This window comes from Cavia porcellus, unplaced genomic scaffold (assembly GCF_034190915.1).
Source record: "Cavia porcellus strain 051 isolate PalLab524CR breed Dunkin Hartley unplaced genomic scaffold, mCavPor4.1 scaffold_1, whole genome shotgun sequence".
In the NCBI taxonomy this organism is placed as follows: domain Eukaryota; kingdom Metazoa; phylum Chordata; class Mammalia; order Rodentia; family Caviidae; genus Cavia; species Cavia porcellus.
The window spans coordinates 214,884,394-214,909,665 of NW_026947484.1; the positions used below are offsets into that span (position 1 = coordinate 214,884,394).

The 25,272-nt window shown below is 34.3% G+C and overlaps 1 protein-coding gene across 1 annotated transcript in view; it reads left to right on the top strand.

The window, feature by feature from the left end:
* Lrpprc (leucine rich pentatricopeptide repeat containing) overlaps window positions 1-25,272 on the top strand; it is a 98,228-nt gene that overhangs the window by 44,652 nt on the left and 28,304 nt on the right. Inside the window, exons 17-27 of the mRNA XM_003473055.5 lie at window positions 265-371; window positions 583-660; window positions 969-1,010; window positions 1,430-1,543; window positions 2,565-2,695; window positions 3,340-3,425; window positions 4,824-5,031; window positions 13,178-13,302; window positions 13,824-13,930; window positions 22,509-22,577; window positions 23,533-23,623. Of these exons, the coding sequence (XP_003473103.2) occupies window positions 265-371; window positions 583-660; window positions 969-1,010; window positions 1,430-1,543; window positions 2,565-2,695; window positions 3,340-3,425; window positions 4,824-5,031; window positions 13,178-13,302; window positions 13,824-13,930; window positions 22,509-22,577; window positions 23,533-23,623 (1,158 nt within the window). The remainder of the gene's footprint in view (window positions 1-264; window positions 372-582; window positions 661-968; window positions 1,011-1,429; window positions 1,544-2,564; window positions 2,696-3,339; window positions 3,426-4,823; window positions 5,032-13,177; window positions 13,303-13,823; window positions 13,931-22,508; window positions 22,578-23,532; window positions 23,624-25,272) is intronic.

A 25,272-nucleotide genomic window follows, 5' to 3' on the forward strand; every position in this document is an offset into this window, starting at 1 on the left:
ATGGTGGAAAAAGATAGATTGAAGTAAGATTCAGTACTGAAAAGCTGTCACTCGGTCTGAAAATAATTAATATTCCTTTCACTCACCAGTTAGATATGTGCTCCCAAACCACATCATCTCTATGCCTCAGTGATCATTGTTGCCATTTCAGAGCCTCTCATCAGGGTGACATCTCACACCAAAATGATTTCTTATAAATTAATCTTGATAACATGACAGTCTCAGTAATTTTAGTGGAATGCTTTCTCTTGTTTTTTTCCACAGAAGCTGTTGGCTATTTTCTTTATAACTTGATTGACAGCATGAGTGACTCAGAGGTACAGGCCAAGGAGGAGCGTTTGAGACAATACTTCCATCAGCTAAAGGAGATGGTACCATTTCATTTTTTGCTATATAATGCCTGTCCTGCCTGACATGTATCTATTAGATTTGAAATTGCTGCTTTTAAGTACAACCAGACCACTTCTCAATGACATGCAAGAGTTGGAGACTTAAATTATGTCTGAGATAATTTCTGTTACACAAATTTCAGTTTAGTTGTCTAAAACTCTGCGTTTTTTTTTCTTCCCCCTCTTCACACAGAATATAAAAATTTCTGAAAATATCTTCAGAGGCATTCGTAATCTGCTGGATAGCTATCATGTTCCTGAATTGATTAAGGTGTGTGTGTGAAAATAGTAATCAGTTTTATGAAATGTTTAATTTATATGTAAAAGTATGTTAAAATAATATTTAAATATAAAAGTTTTTATTTCAGTGACAAAGATTTTCATTGTTTGTCAAAACTATGTATTGATTACATTTAAAACATTAGTTGTAATGCTTACTTAAGAATAAACAATTTCTGCAAAATTTTAGAAAGGCAGGTATTAGTAAAATGAGATGAGACTTTTAAACTTTTACTTTTAACATTTGCTGATATTTCCCTGTGTTTTCTAATTCTGTGCTAATTTAAATCTCAATTTTAGGATGTTTATGCACTGATGAACAAAGAGATAGATTTTCGAAAAGTAAGTAGATTTTTGAGTGGTGCTATAATATTATATTATTATATATAATATATATAATATTATTATATATTATATATTGAGTGGTGCTATAATATTATAATATTGTGCTATAATAGTTTCATTTAATGAAAAGTTTAGGCTGTGTTTTTATAAAATCAATGGTTCCTCACATTTTTAAAGTCTTAAGAGGTTGTTAAAAGATGTTTTCCATCCCAGAAAAATTAGCAACCTAGAAAGTTTGTGTCTAATCTTGGGAGATGCATAAAGACCTGGAATCCATTCATGGCTCCTCAGGTTAATATCCTTGAGTGCATTGATGGCATTTCAGAACCTAGAACAAAGATTAGGTGGAGAGAAGAGTTGTAAGGATTACATTTTCATTTTTTAGTAAATTTTCTTTTTTTCTTCCTTTTTTGTAGACATCACGTATTACATCATCTGATTTAGAGTCTACGCTTGAAAAACTAAAAAATAATAATCAACCTATAGAAGATGTCTTAAAGCAATTGATATTAATCCTTTGTTCAGAAGAGGTAAGAGTTATTTAAGTATTTCAAATATGTTATTAGAGTAAAAAATTCTTTGTAGATCACAGTAAGTGAAACCGAATATAATTTTTATAATTTTTACAATTGATTATTATACATCATGCTTGTGAACAATGCAATTAAATGAAAGGTTAACTAATTTCAGCTACACCTTGAATGGCATGTTTTTCGGTTGCTGTAGTTTGTTTATGATAATCTGCAAAGTGAATGATAGTAACAGCTGTGATAGGTTTATCATACATGCCAAATGTCCTTTCAAGCCATGGCTCTGGTCTCTTATATCTAGATTGTCAAGCAACTGATATATGCTATAGTCATTTGCAAGTCAAATATTACTAGGTTGTTAATGCAGGGATTGAAATTCCATTTTCCTGCTGTAAAAAAAGCCCTCTGAGATAAAGGGTCTCTTGCCTTTTTTTCAGCGGGCATCCAGCTGTACTTTGTGTTCATTTTAGTGTGTGTGTATGTGTGGGTGGGTGTGTGTACAATTAGTGAACTATCACTAGATGTTTTTCAGTTTCTAAAAGCTGTGGAGAAAAACACAGCTAATTTCAACATTATAACATGGTAATACTACATTTTTAAAGATTTTTTTTCACATTGCTTGAATACTAAACTAGACCGAGGAACTTTCTTAATGATAGGTACATATTTCTGCATCTGTTAATTTGATTGTGGAGGGGGATGACTTGGAAATATTAGCCTGGAAGTGTTTTAAATAATATAATGCACAAAGCTAAAACATCAAATTTTGTATACATAGTAATCTATTTTATATTAAAAATACAAATCTCTTAGACCAGGTAAACTAGTCTGTCTAGCTATCATCTATCTTGCCTGCTGTCTAAAAGGTGAATAAAAATGCTGAGGTACAGTTCTAAGTTGATAACATAATACTATTTATTTTTAAAGTATTGTTAAATTTTCTAAACTCTGAACACTAAAAAAAAGTGACATTTTAACCTTTACATTAGTTTTTTCTTGCCTTTTTAATTCTTTATTTTAGAATATGCAAAAAGCCCTTGAGTTGAAAACAAAATATGAATCAGACATGGTTGTTGGTGGCTATGCAGCTTTAATAAGTTTGTGCTGTCGACATAATAATGCAGAAGATGCATTGAACTTGAAACAAGAATTGTGAGTACCTTGACAGTGAAGCAGCTTACCAGCATTTATGCTAATCTATAGCCCTTGATGGTTCACCTACATTGAATACTTATTACTCTCATATAATTTTTAATAATTTTGTAGTCAGTATTTAAAAAATTGAGTATAAGTGAAGAATTATGGGTTCCTGTCAGCACAGTAGCTTTTTTATGTATAGTACCACATTCTAGGACACGACCCCTCCACCATCACTGGTTATATAGTTGCATATCACAGCAGTATTTATGGTAACCTTTTTATAAGGCTTGATAACATTTCCCTTTCCATACTGTACGTTACAGAATTCTGTCCATTTCTCAGATGTCTTTTGTTTTCCAACTTGATTTCAAATAAAAATATGCTATTTGGGGTATTCAGTGTTCATGATGAAGGTTAGACTCACTTAAATAAGGTGCCAGAAAATCAAAGCCTTTCTTCATTGGTACATTTGTAGGTAGATACAACATATGTATTGTTAGATTTTTACTTCTGTAGTCACTGTGAATGTAATTACATGTGAATTGATATGGCTTAAAAAATCTTTAAAGGACAAAATTAATATTTCAGATTTGAATTGAGCTTTTGCAGAGCGAAAATGACTTTTAACATATTGTACCTGTGATTTTATTTTATAGTGATCGGTTAGATTCATCTGCTGTCCTTGACACCAATAAATATGTAGGTCTTGTAAGAGTATTGGGGAAACATGGCAAACTTCAAGGTAAGCCTCAGGACATAAAGCAAAGAGGTGATGCAAGTATTTGCCACTGGAATAACATGTGAATTGATATTAATGGTATATCATATCCTGCAAAGTGCTTGAACACTTTGCATACAAATTTGCATGTGAATCCAACCAGAGCTGCTTGGCCAGTGTAGGCCATTAGTTTTAATGGATTGGCAAGCTTGTCATTTACATTTGCACAGCTCAGTGCCTTTTGCATTTCTGCAGCTAGTTTTTATTAGCATTGCTGTTTGGATTGAGTTTGAAGATCATGACTTATGGCACAATTTGCTTTATGCCTGCACTAATGGCTTTGTTTTTGTTTAAGAAATTTTGAAGGCTGAACATAAAACCTATAAACATAACTTGATATGTAAGAATCTGAATTTTGCAGTAGCTTTTGTCTTAACTTTTCGTAACATTAACAAAATTTTTAAAATTTTTATGTAGACATTCAAAGGAAAAGCATAACTGATTATACAGCTGATTTGTATACTCTTTTTCTTATTGTTGAGATAGTGTTAAACTACTAACCCTACTATAATTAATTATACTTGACAATATATTCTTACTGTTTGCTTGTTTCTGACTCTCTGATTTGCCTTTATTTTGGAACTTCATGTTTAGCCTTCCTCTCTTCCTTTTTAGAAGAGGCTGTTTTAGGGGGAAAATGTATAGGGAACATGATTTGAACACTGAAATATTTCGTAGGAAGCCTTTCTAACGCAGAAAACTCTTTTATAAAGATTAGCCTGCTTTTTTAAAATCACTTTTTGTAACATCGTCAAAACATTTTGTCTGTGTAATAATTAAGAATAACATTATAAAAATGCACTTATTCCATATCCTAAAATGTTTGTTTCTGCTTCCTAATGAAGCTTAATGAATCTAATGTATTAACATGCAGTCTTTTGGAAAGCTTTCATTGGCTCTGCTTGGCTAATTAGTATCGACATAGCAAACAGGCCCTATCGGTATCAGACCATTAGTCTGGCTGTATATACAGTGTAAACACATCTTTATTATCTGGCCTCCTGACAAGCCATCTGCTGAAGAAACAATGGTGTGATTTAGCAGATGTTAGCTCTGAATGATAAAAGCATCCATTTAGGAGGATCTTACAGCTATAGGGCAGACTGTACAGGGTTATGTGGTGCAGAGTGGGCATACAGTCTCTATCTATAATTTGTAGTCAAAGTTGCAGGGAAATGATAAAACCATGCTATTGTGGATTTATAATTGTAGTCTCGTTTAGAAATGCAAGTAGTAATTAACTTGAAATCGGCATTATACACTAGAATTTACATTCCTGCTGGGCTTGAAATGCTGTTTTAATAGCAGTTTGTTTTCCCTACATGAAATTACCTAAGGGTCTTTTGTGTTACTTCATTGTAGATGCTATTAACATTCTGAAGGAGATGAAAGAGAAGGATGTTCTTATCAAAGATGCAACAGTCTTGTCCTTTTTCCACATCTTAAATGGCGCAGCTTTAAGAGGTGAAAGTGAAACGGTGAAACAGTTGCATGAAGCCATCGTGACTCTAGGGTTAGCAAAACCATCTACCAACATAAGTTTCCCCTTGGTCACTGTACACCTGGAAAAGTAAGTTCTTTGGATTTTTCATTTTAAATGTTATGTTTAAAAATGAGTCTAAGCACTTGGGGATTATACTCTATAAATACTGTGGTTATATGGAAGCCTTCAGAGTCATTTGCCAAAGAATGAAAGAGCTAAGTGTACTTAGCTCGGTGACCTTTAAAACCACCCGAGGTCCTTTGGTTCTGAGATTTTTAATGGAATAATCTTTGTGATTTTTGTTTCTTTTGGTAGGAATATGTGGTTATAGTACATGAAAACAAATTCTAATTTGTGAGCGTAATAAGTGCTAATAATAAATACAGAAAAGAAGGATCCCCTTGGGGTTTTGATTATGTGCCATGACTGTTACCCAAGCAGTAAATGTTAAAAACATACCTATAGTGGTTTTGGGGTCCGTATGGTAGTTTTAATCTTGTATACCAGTATAGTTATTCTAGCTTTTGTGAAATCTCAATGACTGTCTTGAGGAAAGGTGAATTTTGATGACAGGTCAAGATTTACTGAGTTTGGAAATTTTTCATTTGAAATGCTCTTGGTGAACCTAATTTAAGGTATTGTTGTAATGAAAATCATAAAAATCAGTCTACTCATAACATTTGAAGTGTCTTAAGTACAATGATTATTTTTTCAATTTGTATTTTATTTTATTTTGTTTTGCTTTTTAACTTTTCTAGATCTTACCTCTTTGGTCATGTTTTTCATGGCTTCATGCAGTTCGTAACTGCTTATTTATTTTGTGATTAGAATTTTTTTTTACTTTAGTATAGATGTCAGTGACAGGAGAAAAATAAAATTTTGTATTTTAACGGTTCTCATAGTCTTTTCAAATTTCTGTAAGTTTGTACTTACTAGGGAATGTAATTAGCTAGATACAAGGAAGGATTTGGTATTGAATTTTAAATCTAAGATAAAGAACAGTCTTTTAACTAGCTGTCTATTAGGAAATGTGTATATTAATATATGTGAACTCACATATGCCCACACACCTAAAATAATTCCTTTGCTGTCCAATCATAAGCAGTTATCAGAGTTAGATGATTGTTCAGACCTTAACCTCCATGATCTTAGCATTATATCCTTTTAAAAAAATAGTGATTCAAACAATTACTGTGTTACCGAGTTCTCATATTCACAGCCAACTTTATATAAAAATCCTATAATTAATATGCTTCCTACTAGAATTTTTTCAAGTGTTTAAAAGATCCATCTCTGCAAATTGTGTGTGGAACTCTGCACAAGGATTGAAAAGAAATGGGCCTGGTTCCCAGAAGAATTAGGCCCTCCTACACCTACTGGACAAAAATAAAATAATTAACAAGATAGATGAGGCCGTGGTAGAAAAGTATCTTTACACCAATAGAAATACAGTGAGGACAGTGACGATGAGAATGCTTTCCAAAAGAGGTCTGCAGATGGGGCTCATGAACCAAGGAGAGCGTAGCCAAAGCAAAATGGAAACGGCATAGAGTTCAGATGGAGCGTGCTCTGTGCTTTTCATTACTTAAGACATCAGATACTTTACGTCTCAGTCAAATTGGTTATCTTTGTTAACTGAGCTAAGGAAATCGAATTTAGTATCCTTTCCTTTATGATTAATATCTTCCTGCTTTCAGATACTTAAATTCCTACCTTCTGTATTTGTTTGGGGAGGTTTTGTTTTTCTTAACTTGAGTGCTGTTTTTACTTTGCAGAGATATTCTCCATATCAGGGTCTTTTTTATCTATCAGAAAAGGGGTTGCATCTGCTGTTTTACATCATAAGAATTATGAAATGGAGACAAAGAAACTTTCACATTTGTAAAATTGCAGAAAGTTGTAGTATCACTTTTCTTGGGGGAAATGTGGGAACGAAACAGTCATTTTAAAACTTTTATACAATAACTTTGTTGGTAGCTAATAAATTCAGAATCATGACAAATACTAGGATTAACTACACTAGGTTGTCAAAAAGTCCACATGTATTTGATTTCATTAAATATATTCACTCTTCACTGATTTGCAGTTAATACCATGCGGTTGATCCCACTAGGTTATGAGTGTATCTGGAGGTGAGCCTTATTTATTCGAACTTATGATAAAATTGTAAAACACATTTCAGAGCATCGGTTTAAAAACTCTGCAATCTTTCATTCAAAGGCAATCATCTTTTTGGCATTTCATTGCAGAAGACTTTAAAGAGGATATCACTTTCATATTGTAATTCTGAACCAGTCTATGAGATTGAATTCCAAAAGATAATCTTTAGTATTCCTTGGATTTTAATTTTGAATCATCTCTTCTAGCATGGATAAAATGCACAGGAAGAAATAATTTCAGTTGTGTTACTTAGGTAATATGGAAATGCTTTGTAGGTTTAGAAATAATGCATATTCATGTGCCAAGAGAAATCAAAAATAGTATCAGTTTTATATTATAAAGAAGTTAGTCAACTGGCCTTGTATATTATTAAAATGATAATGCCTGAATTGAACAGCAAAGAAATATGTGTGGTTAAATATTTGTGTATTTCTTTTATATTAAAATCTGTAAGCCATATATCTACTTATAGTGTAAATGAGTGTTGAGTGTTACTATAAGTAGTTTTTTCTAGTTTGTTTTAAAATATATTTCTTTTATTAAAATCATACCTGTTTCAAAGAGATGGTAGGAATCCTCCATACCAAGGTAGATGAAATGCTTTAAAATAGATTAAAAAGAACTTTTGATTAGTCTTCATATTATAGTAAGGGAAAATCAATAAAATCTGAGCCATTAGATTTGAAAGCATAAAAATATGTATGGTGCAGCTTCTGATTCACTTGTTTTATATTTTATAGCTGATCTATTTTGGTTTCATTGCATGTGAAAAATATCTGAAGCTGTTTAACTGGATTATATTACTGCAAATGATCAAAGCAGCTTTAATTTCTGCTTTCCATTAAGGATTGCGTGTGTGTGTGTCTGTGTGTGCACGCATGCACTGGTTTGTGCTATAATCTGTATGCGCACATATGTATTTTTTTATGTGTATCATGGACTTTGTATACATAACCAGAACTCTTGCTAAATTAATCTTGAGTTCTTCACAAACATCAGTTTCTCTAAGATGAACTTCTAATATTGTAAGTTTTAAAGCTCACTTTAATGCTTTTATACTTTAAATAAATAGGAAATACACTGTTCAAATGCTTTTTATTCTGTCACACATGCTCCCCTTCAATTTCAACATCTTCATTTGTACTGGATACTTTTATTATTTATGGGAATGCTTGCCTTTTAGAATAAAACTCTTTGTGTCCTGAAAGGAAATTAAGGAGGTTTGGCTCTTTTACTCCATTATTGCAATTAAGAATTTAGCATCATCAGTGCCAAAGGACAAAAGTGTTTCATTTGCCCTAGGGGGACAGGACAGTGATAAGATGATTTTTCGTCAAGGATCATTGGGTCGTAATTAAGTTACATTCATGGCTATTGCTTTTTGAAGGATGATTGGTAAATGACAGGCTTCATGTGCTTAGTACGGACAGTGTGCAGTAGGATTTTTTCTCCCTCTGTCAGAAAATCCTGTTGAGCCTGATAATGTAAATGTGGCATTTTATTCTGAACAAAAGAGCAGGGAAATGAGCTATCTTGTCTAATCATTCAGTTGTTTAACACCGACTTCCAGTTTAGACTCAATTGGCTGGAAAGCACTTGACATGTGAAGTTAGTGCTGTTCGGAACGCATGTTTGAGTAAATTTTAAAGTAAGTGACAGCTAAATTGTACCTAGGGAAATTACAAAGCCTTCAACACAGTTAATTTTTTGGGGAGGATTAGTTGTAATTGCACCAGTCTCCTTGAAGATTCTTCATTTATAGATGTTGAACAGAAAAAACATTTAGCTGTTTCAATGCTGGTTCTCTTAACAGAATAATTTTTGTGAAGACGATGGTTTCTCCTGAGTTTCTCTGCACTGCTAAACATCTGCTGAAGATTTATAGAATAGTTTGTTTTTATGGTGTTGAGTTTGTTTTTTCTTTTTTTAAACCCTTACCCCCTCCCCCAGTACCCCAGTTCCACTTTTCTCTGGTGATTTTAGATTTGAGAGCTTTTCAGTCAGTAAGCCCTTCAGGTAAATTGCTACTTCACCAACACTTTATGCATAATGTTGAAGCACTTTATTCCAATTAAAAATCAGTATTTGTCATCTTTCTTTTTGTTATTTAAGTATGTGCTTTGGATTGAAAAGTTATTTCCAAAGGAAGTTTTAATAACTCAAGATTGTGTGGAACACATGTATGATTTTTATCATTATATACGTTGAGGAATTTTTTTGAGTTAGGAATACTTCATTTCCTGATCTCTTAAAGAAAATATTTCTTATCAGATATTTCATGTGAGTGACTGTCCGACAAGCTTACATCTTGTTTAGCATTTGTCTTTCTGTCATTGTTACCACACTATAATTTTATACTAAAAACTAAAATAAGAGACATCAGATTATCTACACGAACTTCAAAGTAGCCTTTTTGAATGTTACCGTATGTATTGAAAAATTATAGTACTTGTTTATATACCTGTATTTCCTTAAAATGAACTATAGATTGTAGAATAAGTCTTGATAAGGGCCAAGTAAATCCAGTGAAGTTAATAAATATAACTCCCTTCAGTTTTCATACTGCTTTCTGGACCCACTCAATTGTGTGTGTTAAAATCAGAATTACAGAATCATTTTCCCTAGTTTTGCCTTTTATAGGCTTACAGAATTTGGTAAAATTTCAACTGCACTTTTAAAAATGCTTTTAGGAACTAGGGATATGTAGCTCAGTGGCACAGCGCCTGTCTGACAAGTGCAAGGTCCCGAGTTCGATTTCCGGCACCCCCCCCCAAATACTTTTGGTAAAACTTCAGTTAATTTGCATCAATTAAAATATTTTTAAATGAATGCTTTTTATTAGCACAAATAGTTAATTCATAAGAGTTAAATTATATAGTTTCTTGAAATTTGGGGTGTTCTAGTCTTTAAAAAATATCATCGCTGATATTTTAGAATAGTTTGTTAAGATTTGTTTTTCTTGCCTGATATGATGGTAAATGCCTATAATCCTAGCACTAGAGAGGCTGAGGCAGGAAGATACCTAAGAGTTTCTCCAAAACCAGCCTGGGTTCTAGATAATTTCTCTGAGGCCAGTCTAGGCTACATAGTGAGTTTAAGGCCAGCCTGAACTACAAAGTGAGACCCTGTCTCAAACAATCAGAATATAAAACAGTTGGTTTATTTTTATGTTAAGATTTGTGAAAGCAGTGACTACATTTTTTTCAGGAATGGACTCTTTAAAACTGTATATAAAGTCTTAGAAATTAAGCAAGTAAAGTACAGCATTAAAGTTTTGAATGTAGAATCAATGTATCGACAAGATTTTTTCAAAATGTTATTGTTATTTTTGAGGAGAGTTTTAAGTCATTACTGTCATACAAAACGTACAAAAGAAATCATAGATCACTTTAGGTCACAGAAGCTAGAAGTACACTGGTAATGTATTCTGCATTTTGATTGGGAAGAAGTTTCCAGTGTTTTCTTTTAGATATTTTGCTGCTTTTAACTGATTTCACCCTGCCTATTACAGTGGTGTTTTCACATGATGACTTTATTTGCTGGTGTGAAACATGAGGAGCTCAGATTCATGGCCCTTCAAGTGTTAGAGCTGGAGGGAAATGGAAGGCCCTCGACTTCACTTTTTGTGATAGTCTGTTTTTCACCACCACTTCTAAGAGTGTGTGAGCTGCACGCTCATCAGCTGAGATGGAAATCCACAGTGCTTTGAGTGTAGACTGTCTTCACAACCAGGTGAATTTATTGTAATTTTTTCACATTTTTAATTTCCATAACCTAAATTTTCAAGCTTTAATAGGAAAGATTATTGATGACATAAACCATGTAAGAATGTAAATTTTTGCTTTTTTAAAAGTGACATGATCTATCCACAAGTCAGAATGCAGATAATAGAGACCAAAAAGAACCGACTAGTTATTTACCTCATTTCTCTCATTACATTTGTAAGAAATATTTCATTGTAGATTTGTAATTCATTTTGTTGGTAACTCTGAGAGCAATAATACTGATACTTAAAATTACTAACAAATATATGAAGTATTTTTATTTTACTGCTCTTTTCTGTTGTTCAGAGTATGTATAATTTTCAGAAGCATATATTGGGAGACCAAAGATTTTTAACATGTTGCTTTGGTTGACAGAACAATTACTTATTCTCTTATTGATAGTTTTGACTTACTGCAGGAAAAATACAATGAGACAATACTATTTTAGCTTGGGAATTGATCTGAAAAAGCAAATCTTTTTAATTAAAAAAAATAGTATCTGTTAGTTTTACTCTTAAAAAATGGTTTAGTGGTTTTCCATTAAGCAGAATTGTAGAAGGGCACTAACAGAACCTGTGTCTGAAGCAAGAGAAAATACTGATTATATAAAGCTTTATATCATATGTGGTAACTACTATAGCATTTCTTTTGTATGACAGTAATCTAGCCTGCAACATCTACTTATGGTTTTGAAATTAACCTGTAATTTAGTCTTCACCCCAAATGACAAAAATTCAAATGACTCTGTGGGGTGCCGGAAGATGCACTGTAAACAGGGTTTCATAAGAGGAGAAGGTAGAGTTCCATTAGGATAGGCTTGTTTTCATTATGTCAGTGTTATTGCAGTGAAATTAACACTTCTTCATTGTATTTTACTTTTTAGTACAGCTTAAAATCTGAATCTAGATAAAATAGCAATCTGATCTGAGCAACGTAACAGTTGTATAATGGACAGAAATGTTAAGGCTTTAACAGGAAATTTTAAAAGGGTTTCTTCATTTTGAAATGTTGCCTTTGTAAAAGAAATTTCTGTTCTCTGCCAGCATTGCTGCCGCTAATTGTCATGGATTGTACTCTTGTCTGTCTCTGACCATGACTCTTTTAAACTACATTTCATTAATTTCTTATGCCAGACTGTACCATCTTATGGGGTTATACAGACGGTGCTTTTCATAGAGCATAATGTGTAATGAGATGCCTGCCCTGAAAGTGGAGGTCTGGGCTCTGCTGCCACTGCCTGCCCTGCTTACTCTGTAGATAGGGGCGATTCAGTCGAACTTTAAATGCCTCAATTTTCTTATCCCTTTAGAAGTAAAAGGAGGGGCAGAAGAATTGAATCACCTAATCTCTATAGTTCTTGTAAGGCCTTTCTTACATAGTTTTCATGTCATGTTCCTTTTAAAAGGGGAAAAAAACGCTTTTTGAAGACCCATGAAGAAATGTTTCCATACTCTTACTTAAGAAATGAAAATGTCTTTTTTTTTTAATGTGCCAGGATCGAACTCACGACCACAGGCTTGGCAAGGCAGGTGCTTATGCCACTGAGCTAACTCCCTGGCCCGAAAATGTCTTTTTATTACCAGATAAAAAAGGCTTTGACTTTACAACTGAAAGTAACTTTTAAAAACCTTACCCTGTATTGAAAATGTTTCGAATCCTGGAATTCCCTGACCATCAAGAGTATCTTAGCAATAGTCAGTTCCAGTGTGCATGCAGGCTGCAGTTTTGATCTAGTGAGGCCGCAGTTTGAAAAATATGATGTTAATGTTGATAAGTGCATAAAAATTCCTTGACAGCTGTTTATTGACGTGCAATAATGTTTCCCAAATCTGAAATTGCTGATAGCTATGAAAGTACATCAGTAATTGGAAAAAAGATTTCATGCTAGTTTTTATTTTTGAAATAATACATACTTAAAGCAGTTTATTACATAAAGTTAGATCATAATAAAATCAGAGAATGGTTTCATCTGCTGACTTTTTTTAACCCTGAGTACCACTTACCAAGCAAAATAATTTGGTTTTATATATATATATAATTTTTTTTTTTTAACCAGGAATTGAACTGGCGATCTCGCGCTTGTCAGGAGGCGCGTATATGGCTGAGCTAAATCCCTGGCCCTAGTTGTATATATTTTAAACATATATAAAGTTTTTTCTTTTTTCCATTTAGGCTTATGGTTTTTTACCTTAAGTAAAACACTAATGTTTACATTTTTATTTGTCATTCTACCTGTTTCTAAACTGCTACTGAAAGCCTAAACTGAATTTAGATATATTTTATAATTGTAATTATTTTATTTTTCATAGGGGTGACTTACCTGCTGCTCTTGAAGCCAGCATTGATTGTTATAAAAAATATAAAATATTACCAAGGATGCATGATGTCTTATGTAAGCTGATAGAGAAAGGCGAGACTGATCTAATCCAGAAAGGTTCGTTACCTTCAAGTATTTTAATTAGATTTTTTTCCTTATTGCTTATTTAATCTGATTATATTGTTGTGAAGATGAAATTTAATAGAAAGTATGCATATCTAGAGGAACTCTGTCATACTTGTGAATTGAATAGAAAGATATCAATCGGATAGATTTTCAACACTGTGCATATCCTTGATAGTTAATAACTGTTTCTTTGGAAAAATTACCCAGCTGTTATTTTTTTGCTCTCTTTAATGCTCGCCCTTTATGAAGATTTTAACATCTTACCTTCATCAGTTCTCTTTGAAGCTAATCTTGGGTATTTAATGTCATATGTGTATGTTACTAGATAATATAACAGAAAAAGTCATTTAATGAAACTGTAATCTTTTAAGTTATTCTTAATGTTTGACTTTAAGATAAAGTTTTCTTTTTTTATTTATCCAGAACTTCATATCATATTGTATTTCTATTTTTTCTTCTAATAGATTTAAATATATATGTATAAATTTTTTTTCTTCTTCTCTCTTGCCTAGCAATGGACTTTGTAAGCCAAGAACAAGGTGAAATGACGATGCTCTATGATATCTTCTTTGCCTTCCTACAAACAGGAAATTACAAAGAAGCCAAGAAGATCATTGAGGTGTGATTTTTAAGTACAGTATTCTAATTGTACAGCTATTTAGACTCTTAATTAAAATACATTTAAAAATTTTAACCTTTAATTAACACTTGTTCTGATTCATGTTAATAGAATTCAATCCTAGTAATGGAAAGGGGCGGGGGGGGGACTCGGCCAGCTTCTTTATTGTATATAATTACAGTTCAGAAAAGGCTGTCTGGTTGTATATTGAATTTGTTTCCTCACTTTGTTAAATTCACTGTTATATATCAAAATGATATTTGCATATTAAATCTTGGATTGTGGAACAATTAAATTAAACTAGCATTCCTGGGTGTAAAGTTGCTAATCCTCTTTACCAAAGAATTCTTTGTTCTTAAAAGCAGTAGAATTTAATTTGCTGCCGACCATGCTCAGATTTATTTGTAATGCTTGTCTACAAGTTAATCAGCCAAACAAGTGCTGTCTGCAACTGTTTGGCATTTAATTTAAATTTTCTTCTTTATTTATTTTTTTCACTGTGGTAAGCAGCTTATGGGGAATGGTAGGTGACAAACCTGGCCTATTTAGGATTAGTATATTTTATCTAGGCTTTGCTGAAATTTTCCTTATTGGAATTGATAAAGCAAAGGGCAACTATAAAGTCTGTCCAAATTGTGATTGATTTCACTATTAAATACTTCTGTCGACTATAAAAACATTCCACAGAAGATGGACACATTACTTCAAGGAAAATTGATTTATGTTATTAAAACATTTATAAATACATAAGCAACTACATTTCTCTTAATTATACTTTAAACTCTGTGTCCTTTTCCAAAAATGCCCATGGTATGTAAGACATAAGGTTTGTGAACTCCTTAATTGTATATAGATGACTCCTTATTATAAAACTAAAAACATAGGCACATGACCTATAAAAAAAGTATTACTGTTTTTCCTGATGTTTTTCAAAGAAAAAAGGCTAGTAGGGGAAAGGACTGTGACACCAACTCACAATTTTTCTTCTCTTTCTCTGTCTTTTAACTCACTCTACCTCCTCATTATCTTAGGTGCTTCTGTAGCTCAAGTAATTCAATCAGTATTTTCTAAAAAATAGTATAAATTCTTGCACTAAGAATATGCTGTGAGTCTGAAAACAAGAGACACTGTCTGCCTGTTGAGTTTGCTACTCTGTAGGCTGGTGTCAGTATTAGCAGTTCACTGATCAGAGTAAAAAGGAATCTTGGGCTTTCACATACTTGTAGTAAAAGGCTCTACCAGAGGAAAGTGTATTTCTCTCTCTGCTAATACATAAGATATAACAGAAAAGGCTGAAGGCATGAGAGAAAGTTCTCATTTTGCTGTCTGCTTGTTTATGTGATACTGGATGGGTTACTAAACCTTTCTAAGCTTCTGTATCTGTAAAAATGAATATAATATTTGTCATTAAGAAAGATTCTATTACATAATATATGTAAAGGACCTTACGTTTTGTGGATGTTGGTTAAGTGATAAATAGTATGAGTTCTCATTGCTTTCTAAAGGAAGAGATTGTCTTTTTGGGTTTTGTTTTGTTTTGTTTTGTTGGTACCAGGGATCAAACTCAGGTAAGCGCTTGAGCTAAATCGCCAGCCTCTAGGGATTGTCTTTTGTGTTTTCTTTTTTAAAACAGTCTTGCTATGTAGTATAGGCTGGTCTTGATGTACTTGGGTAGCTTAGGCTGACCTCAAGCTTATAACAGTATTCCTGCTTCAGCCTCCTGAGTGCTGGGATTACAGGTGTGCACTGCCACACCCTGCAATATTGTCTTTTTAAATCCATATGATTTTTATATGATGCTTAGCATAAGTATATGCTTGGCACATGAATAGGCAAGACAGTACATCCTCTTAATTACTTTAGAGCTTTTCCAATATGCATTGTTCAGGAATAACTGCTGACAACAGAATTTTCAGAGTGGATGAGTACAAATTATTAGTGGAAAAAGAATAGCTGTGTAGTATTCAATGATATAACAGCAAGGTATCTAATATATGTAAATTCACTAAAGGATATTTGCAGGGCCATTCTGTGGTTAAGTTGGGATGAATTATAGTGGGAACATGGCTTTCTTTATCATTAAAATTCAGGACCTTAAGTTTTCTAAAGATTGTTGAAAATATAAAAAATGATATAAAATTAATGAACTTGGACTGTATGAGCATGTAAAGAATCCTGTAAATATTGAACATTTTTCTCATTCTCCAAAATAGCAGTAGGGTGTTCCCAAATGGAGCAGAGTCAATATAATTGAATCCAAAGCTTCTTTGTGCTTGAAACACTGTGGGAGATAGATACACCACTCAAAAAACACACACATTAAGTGAATAGAAATGCATGCAAGATTCATTGTACAAATATGGCCTGTTTTGTTTTTTAGATGAGAGATAGATAGATATCATTCAACATTATGAACTTATTTCTAAACATTATGATAGAATGGAATTATAGCTGATTTTCTTCTGTAGTTGCTGAGTTTCTACAATGAGAATGTGTACTCTTAGGCTTGGCGGAAGTATCATTTTCTTCCGAAGGAAGGAATGAGAACAAAACGACTAAATCATTTTCAACTGTCATATCAGTGTGAAACTACTGAAAGATAAAACTCCTATGGAGAGATGACTGCTAATACTGAAAAGTGTAATTTGAGATAAGCAAGAACAAATAGAGCTGAGAGTTGAAGAGAAAGGAACTTATTCTCAGCGTAAGGAATTATGGAAGATTATATAGAGGAGCTGGGTGTGATACACAGGTTTGATGGCATAAGGTAGTGTATTAGAGGCAGATCAAAGAAGTAGAGAAAAAAGTCTGTACTTGTAATCACAGGACTCTGAGAGGCTGCAGCAGGATTGCAAGTTTGAACCTAGCATGAGCAACTTTGCTTAGGAGATCTGTGATTGATTCATTCTAGGAATACGATTCATGAGACATATATTTTTGGGGGCAGGGGTCAGTTTTGAGACAGGCTTTCACCGTGTAATTCAGGCTGACCTTGAACTCACTTTACAGGCCAGGGTGTCCTTGAACTTGCAGTGAGTCTCCTACCTCAGCCTCCCAAGTACTAGGCTTAGAGGCATGTGCCACCGTGCCTGGTTTATCATGAGAATTACTTTTTAAGTGTAGATTGTTTTCAGATTTTAGAGACCTTTGGTCTTAGGGAGGAAATTGAAGTTACTTCAGAAGACAACAGATTCTGAAATTTTTTGTGTGTGTTTTGGTACTGGGAATTAAACTCAGGATTTCGTGCTTTCCAAGTGAGCACCATGAAGCTATATCCCTGGTCTCCTGAGAAACGTTAAAAATAAATTTATACTGGACTCAAAATATAGCTCAGAGGCACTCTATCCCTGTTCGGCCTCTGAAGACTTATTAGGTGACACTAATAAGATGACATCTGGAGTTCCTGGTACATGAAACACTTAGTACATGTTTTATTCCTTCCTTCTGCATGTCAGCCCTTTGTACTCATCTTTTTAGACTAATTCTCTGTAGTTCCTTCCAGTTCTGGGGCATGGCATGAACTATACCGTTCAGGAGATGTTCACAAACTATTTTTATAAACTTACACTGATTATATCAGGTATGTTTATGAAATGCTTTCTGTATTTTGCCAGCAATGAAAATCGGCCTCATAGAGAATCAAGTAAAATTTGCACATATTATTTACATTATATAAAATACTAAGAGTAATTATTTTGGGTTTTTTGGGTTTTTTTGGCACAGGGGATCGAACTCATGACCTTGCACTTGCCAGGCAGTCACTGTGCTGCTGTGCCATATCCCCGGCCCAAGACTCATTGTTAATACTGCTACTCATCTAGACATCTTTGTGATTTTCATGTCTTTCTATTTGATACATTCTTCATTTATATATAATTGAAGAAAAATGAGCCATATATCTTACTTAATACTTTGTTTACCCTTCATTGCTGCTGCTTCCTTTTTCTGCATGTAAGTAAGAGCTACTCTAAATGTTATTATTAATACCACATCATTCCATTTATGAATGAAATAGCACTTATTCACTCCTTCTTCCTTTAATAAATATTTTAGCTTTTTAGTCTAATCCTAATTCCCATCTTCCTGTAGGCATATTTGACTTTTACATTATTACTCAGGATCATTTCTCAGAAAAGAGTTGACTACTATCACCATTTTTAAGGCCCCTTATAAAGAAAGGAGTGTTAATATTTTTATAAATGAGAATTCCTTTGTGTTTCATTTAGCAAAGATTAAAGTTAACACTCGGGCTTCTAACATTCCTTTTGTTAGAAATTATGGTAAAGCAACATGATATTTCTCTTAAACAAACAAAAATGACTTCATTCCTTTAGTTATACTAATGGCTTATATTTTTAGTCACTTTTTAGGAATAACATGTTGGTGAAGGCCAGCGATTTAGCCCCAGTACACACACACACACACACACACACACACACACACACACTCACTCATGTTGGTAAAGTAAGAGGCAGTCATGGTGATGCTGACCTATAATCCCAGCAGGAGAATGAGGCAGGAGGACCTCAAGTTTGAGGCTAGCCTAGATAATTTAAAGGGCCCCCGTCCCAAAATAAATTAAAAAGGCCTGAGAAAGTAGCCCAGTATTTCCTGGGTGCCAAATAAATAAGTAAATACTCTTTGGATAATTGATTTTGTGTTTCAGGACTGCACATTACATCCAGGAAGAGATGATTTATACACATATAAGGGTAAAGTAGTGTGAAAATTCTTTATCAGATTTCTGTGGGGGAAAAAAAGACATCTTTTAACTTTACCCTTAGCCCTTGCAGCAGTTACTTCAGCACTGACATAGGCCTCTCAGTTACAGTCACAAATTTCTTTACATTTAACTAGCAATTCTTTTTTTTTTTTTTTTTTTTTGTCTTTTTCCTTTTTATCGGTACCAGGGATCGAACTCACGACTGCCTGCTTGCAAGGCAGGCGCTTAGGCCGCTGAGCTGAATCCCCAGCCCCTAAATAGAAATTCTTAGTTTAGCCTCTTTCCTTGGACCACGAGCCTAGATTACCAGCTAAGCAATATAACTCTAAGAAGAATAATTCTCTTAGAGTTCTCATGGTTTTCATGTATATCACAATATGAGCTTCACAAAACAGTTTTGAGAGGTGATTGATTAAGGCAAAGACATTTTGTGAAGTTTAGTAGTTATCAGCAGCTGTGGCCTTTGAATCGGGTCCTGTTTTCCCATTTTCTGTTGACTTTGTTGTACCATACCTGCCTCCATGATCTGCTGGCCCCTCAGTAACTTAAACTGTCAAAATATCTTTTCTCCCAGCTAGGCGTGGTTACATATTCCTATAACCCCAGCATTTGGGAGGCTGAAGCAGGAGAATTACCACAAATTCTAGGCCTGCCTGGGCTAGGCAATGAGTTCAGGGCCATCCTGAATTACATAGCAAGACCTGTCTCAAAACCAAAAAAATTTTTTTCTCTGAAGTTGAACTTTTTTCACTTTTTCCTTTCTCCTTGTGCTTTGTTTTCCCTCCCCTTGTCTTCTGTTTTTCACTGCACACTGCAGCCGCAGTAAATTTGCTGTCTTCTCAGTGTGGGGCAACTCCCTTTGGTTCTAAGTGTAGCTCTAATGATCTCTTAGGCTTCATTCTTGACTAGATCAAATTCAGAGCTTTTAATTCCAATTTGCCTTTCTTATAGAGATAGGATGAATCCTCAATACACTCATATACAGAGCAGATTCTAAGCTAGTGCTGCGTCCCTTTAATGTTCAAAATTTCATGCGGTGTCAGTCATCACGTAAATTCATATCCCTTTCCCCATGAGTTAATGTTTTCTTCAGTACCCAGTAAAGCAGATCATACTCAGTTTGTGACGGTTGCTGACGTGCTCAGCCATATTTTCCTTAGTAGTGATCTTTAAGTCTGCTTCTGAAGAGTTCAGAGGGGAGGACAAATGTGTGCATGATACCATTTCCCCTTCCTTGCTCTGTCCTAACCGTGGAATAAATAGTTGAGTTGGGTTCGGGAGTATTTCCCTACTTCTGGAAATCCTGTGTACATGGTATTCACTCCTACTGCACTAACGCAAAGACCTGTTAGGCTGAGGGTTTTGTTGGCACTGTTTTGTTTTCTATCTCCTTTATATTATTACTAACAAAAATCAAACCAGGTCAAAGTTTCTGTTTGAATCAAATTTGGAGTGATCTTCCTTGAGATAGAGTTTGAGATACAATGGAAAAGTACTCCTTTCTTCCTACTTTAAAGGTAATAATTTGATGTCTTTTTTAAAAGACAAATAGAGGCTAGTTGTGATACCAGTAGATTGACAGTATCAGAATAATATAATGAATTAGAGAACTGATGATGATTTTTTATTTTGCTTTACTTTTTTCCCCCCATACAAGTAAAATTCGTGCTGAAAAGTTACTGCAAAAAGTTACGCCATGAAGGAAACATAACTCAGATAGAAACAGACATATTAATTTTCCTATCATGATACTTATTTATCCTTTCTGTCTGTTAAATAAATTTTATGTAGAAAAAAACAAAGAACTAGAGGTGACTTGATTGTTTTAATTAACTGGCTTTTGATATATTTAACATCTCAATTAGATTTCTGTTCTCTGTGTTATTACATTTTCCATTTCTACTTTCAACTTGCAGCATTTAAAATTCAATAAGATGTTAAGAGATAAGCCAGAAATGTTGACTATTACAGCTGTGGAGGAGATTTAGTTAATCTGACCTAGATGTTCTTTTGATGATTGAGATTTATATGTGAAAACAGTTCTCAATTTCAAAATGAAACATGGAAAGATCTGCTGTCTGAGTCCGCTGCTCTACCAGTGACAGCCAGATTAATCAGACAGACAAGAGAGTTTGCATGAAAGTTGTGCTGTTTAGACCTTTGGCATTTGGATTAGCAGTAATACTGAAAGTTGTAAGTGAATGTACTTCTTACATTTTGTCATGTTTAAAAAGGATTACTTTACTAGTTTTCAAGGACATTTTGTATATATTGATGTTGGTCTCATTTTCAGTGTAATCCATGTAAAACAAAACAGATGTGGAAAAACACTTCAATAGAAATAATGCCCGAATGCAGCTATTAATGGTACTTGAGAATATATTTCAATGGTTAGTTTAGTCAGTATTTACTTCTTGTGTCCCAAAATGTGGACACTTGCATTGTTAGAATGAGAACATTTATACAATTTACACTATACCAATTTTTCTATCATGGCTGTAGGATGTTAATTTTTGCTTCATTTCCTAATTCTACTTGATATAGCTGGTGTTTTATTTTGTTTTGGTACTGTGGATTGAACTCATGACACTGCACTTACCAGGCAAGCGCTTGAGCCAGTGAGCTAAATCCCTGGCCCTTAGTGTTATTTTTAAAGTTGAAAATAATGAAGATGTCAAGCAGGGTCACATGCACCTCATTAGTCCCAGCATGTAGGAGGCTGAGCTGTGAGGACTGCCTGAGTCCAGGCGATCAAGGCTAGCCTGGCCAGTGATTTTTTTTTTTTTTTTTTTTTTTTTTTTGTACTTGAACTCCAAACCTCACACTTTAGCCTGGCCAATGTCATGAGGCCTTGCCTCAGTGGTGTTGAGAAGGAGGGGGAAGAGGAGAAGGAGGAGAAGGAAGAAGAGAAAGAGGAGAAAGAGTAGGATGGGATTTATAAATATAAGCCGTCAGACCCAAGAGTCACCTGTTTTCATCAACAGCGCTGAGTGGAGACAGCAGAAGTGATTCCTGTTGCACTGGAGCAGCCAGTGCTTATGAATATGCAGTGATCTGATCATAATGCCGTGATTAAAATGTAGTATTAAGTGATGAAACTCTTAGAAATGATGAAAATTTTGTTGTTGGAGGGACAAATCCTTGGAATTATGTTGGATGGCTTTTCTGTTATTCCAGTATTCAACTTTGTGAAATAAGCCAGTTGACTAAGGTAACTTCTAATTGAGGATGTAATATATGTTGTAATTGAAGTAAATTACCTCTATAAACAAATTGTAAGTATTCAGCTTGTTGTACTCTTTAAACATCTAGTTTTAGATGCTAGGCAGCATTTCTGGTAGAATCATTTTGTTACATTATAGTCTACAAAACATGTTTCTTTTAAAAAAGAAAACCATTAGTTATTCTGACAATTAACATACTAATTAACATGCGACATACTAATAATTTTCATCTGATTCTGTTACAACCTCTGAAAGAAGTGTGTGTAGGGAAGGATACATTCACGAGCAAGTGAGAATATGCACACACATGTGCTTAACCTGCCGTATTTTCAAGTTGATTTAGTTCCTTGCTCCTTTTTGAACTAAAATATTTATTACAGATTTATGAAATGAATACTTACCTGCACAGCAGCACTTTGAAATAACCTGAAACTTCTAGAAACAGTTACATGGGGGTTACATTCAATGTTCTCCTTTAATACTTATTAAAGGGCTTTGATAACAGTGAGATTAAATTATAGGTTTCTTTTGGTGTATGTGTTCGCAGCAGATTCGTGAGGGAAAAACTCTTTAAGGAAAAATTAATATTTAAGTAAGCCTTACCATGTATGTTGTTTATTTTATTTTTCAGACTCCAGGCATTAGAGCTCGACCTGCAAAACTTCAGTGGTTTTGTGAGAGATGTATCACTAATAATCAGGTTTGTGTTTAATTTTTTCTGATGTCTCAGACACTTAAAACTATTAGTAGAAAGAAATGAGTCATAAGACTGTTTGGAGATGTCAGGAGATGGTACAGTATGGAAGCAGTGTTACCTTGGTGGTTCTGCCAGTAAGTGATAGCTCATTTGTTGTTCATGTGTTGCAGTAGAAGCCCTAAAGATGTGAACCTGGGCTGTGAGGATTTTATCTTGGTTTATCCGCACTGACTTGTGCAAAATGAACCCCTGCTTGTCAGCTAAGCCTGCATCAGTCCTGAGTGAATGCAGGAGGTGCCCACAGAGCCCCATGGGATTTCTACTCGTCCTGCCCTCCAGTGCAGTGGCATTTCATATCAGGCCAGCTAAAAGCCACAGGGAAAAGACTGGAATGTTTGGGGGAGGGAGTTATTAATGAAAGATGTAAGCTATTGTTTGTTGCCCCAGAGATCTTTTTTTTTTTTTTAAGGGATATTTTAAATTTTATTTTAAAGAGAACACAACGAAATGAAACAGAATAAAGTTACTCAAAACAAAACAATGAGAGCAACAGAGGATTTCAGAAACAGGAATAAGATAATAGAAAATTAACAATGGCTACCATAATGCCTTATGTTATCTTTAAAATACCTGTCCATACCGTTACCCCAGACACCTTTAAATTTCTAAAATGTACCTTCGTCCCAATTCCTAAAACCAAGTAGATATTCATGTTGTGGTATTGACAGTAAGGCTCCTTTATCACTTTAATTTAAACAAAACAAATAGTTTTGTTAACTGTGGTAAAATATACAAGTGGACAGCTCAGTGGCACTAAGTATATTCATGTTGTGCTTAGCCCGTTCACTGGTTTTAGTTAACCTGCCTAATGGGTAAAGCTATTCGAAAGATTATTCAGTTGCTATTTGTTATCTTTAAAATAAGCCTTTTATGTAATGAAAATCTGTTTATTTTTAAGATTGAAACTTTGGAAAAACTAGTGGAGTTGACCCAAAAGCTGTTTGAATGTGACAGAGACCAGCTGTACTACAGTCTGCTAAAGCTATACAGTAAGTGACGCGGCTCCTCCTAACGTTTTTGTTTATACAGTCTGTTGAAGGCCGAGGTGGGAAGGAACTGTCAGGCTTTCAGGGTCTCCAGGGATTGTCAGGTGTGGGGTCTTCATCGTGGCTGATGCAGAGGCCACACTGAACTTCATCACACAGTGTTGCATTTTACACTGGACACTGATCTTTCTAGTTTCTGACATTCTTAGCACAGTAATGAAAAGGTGAGGAGGTCTTTGTGCTCGCTGATTCTCCACCTTTGTGTCTAGAGCTGTGAACTACAGGTGCCATGTGTTCCTTGGTGTTAAGGGTCTGCTACACTCGTGCGTGCCTAAATGGTCCAGGTCTCCTGCCCACCCTGACCTGGGTGGACTGAGATTAGATGGGCAAAAGGTGAACATCTCTTTTTGATGTTTTTTCATACATAAAAAAAAGTGTCCTAACCATCAAAAAGGAATCAAGAAGCACATGATATAGCCAAGATACTACATAGAAATCTGCTTAGGGCTAAGTGGCATCTGGTACAGGAGTCCAGCCTTCTTATTAACAGGTTCCACTTCTGTCTGCTATTTCCAGACAGTCCAGTTTTAGCTGGAGTGATAAGGAAATGGCTTCTCCTTGAAGCTTTATAAGAAAAATGCCTTCAAAAAAGACAATCTCCTTTGTTCTGGTTTGTCGACCTTTACTGTCTCCCTTGCTCAGTTCATCAGAACAGTGATTCCATTTTATACAGTGAAGTGTTCCCTGATTCCATATGGCAAAAAAATAATAAAAGTCACTAAGACCTTTAAAACAGAACAGAAAATCACTGTTAGAACCACACAATTTAATAGGACTTTTTGAAGATAGTCTATTTATAGATTTTTTAAAGTCCTAAAGTAGATTTATTAGTCACTTATTAGTCACTTCTATAAAGGTAACTGTCAACACATTCATATGCATATATGTTTCCAGAAAGATGCATATCTAGGTACAGAATCACTACTAAACAGTTTCTTTAATATAACCATGTTATATGTCACAAACATTTTTCTCTATTTAATCACCTAAAAATGGTTAATATTCCGAGTGGGAATAGTATACTTGGTTTTATTCAACCAGCCTCCTGTTGCTGAACACTTGAATGAATACATTTAAGTTTTTCATATTAGAAAACAACCTCACTTTATCTTTGTACTTATATCTTTGTTTACACCCTCGTTTGCAGTATGATTGAATTCTTTTTTTTTATACTGGGAATCAAACTTGGGAACTTGTGCTTGTGAGGCAGGCACTTATGCCACTGAGCTGTCCTCTGGCTCTCTTAGAACTTAGAATAGTTAATGATATTTTCCTTTTTATTTCGTAGACATTTAATCCAGATTTATCATTCCTTTTTTGTTGTAGCAAGCTTTTTTTTTCTTTTTCCTTTTTTTTATCGGTACTGGGGATCGAACTCACTACCACCTGCTTGCAAGACAGGTGCTTATGCCGCTGAGCTAAATCCCCAGCCCCCTGTTGTAGCAAGCTTTAATTCACCAAACATAGGTGGCAGTGAATAAATTGATTGACTTGTCTTTGAACTTGTGTTTGGAAGCTTGATCTTACTTCTTGATGATATAGGTAAAATAAGACCTACTTCAAAATTTTCATTCCAATTTTTGTTTGTATTG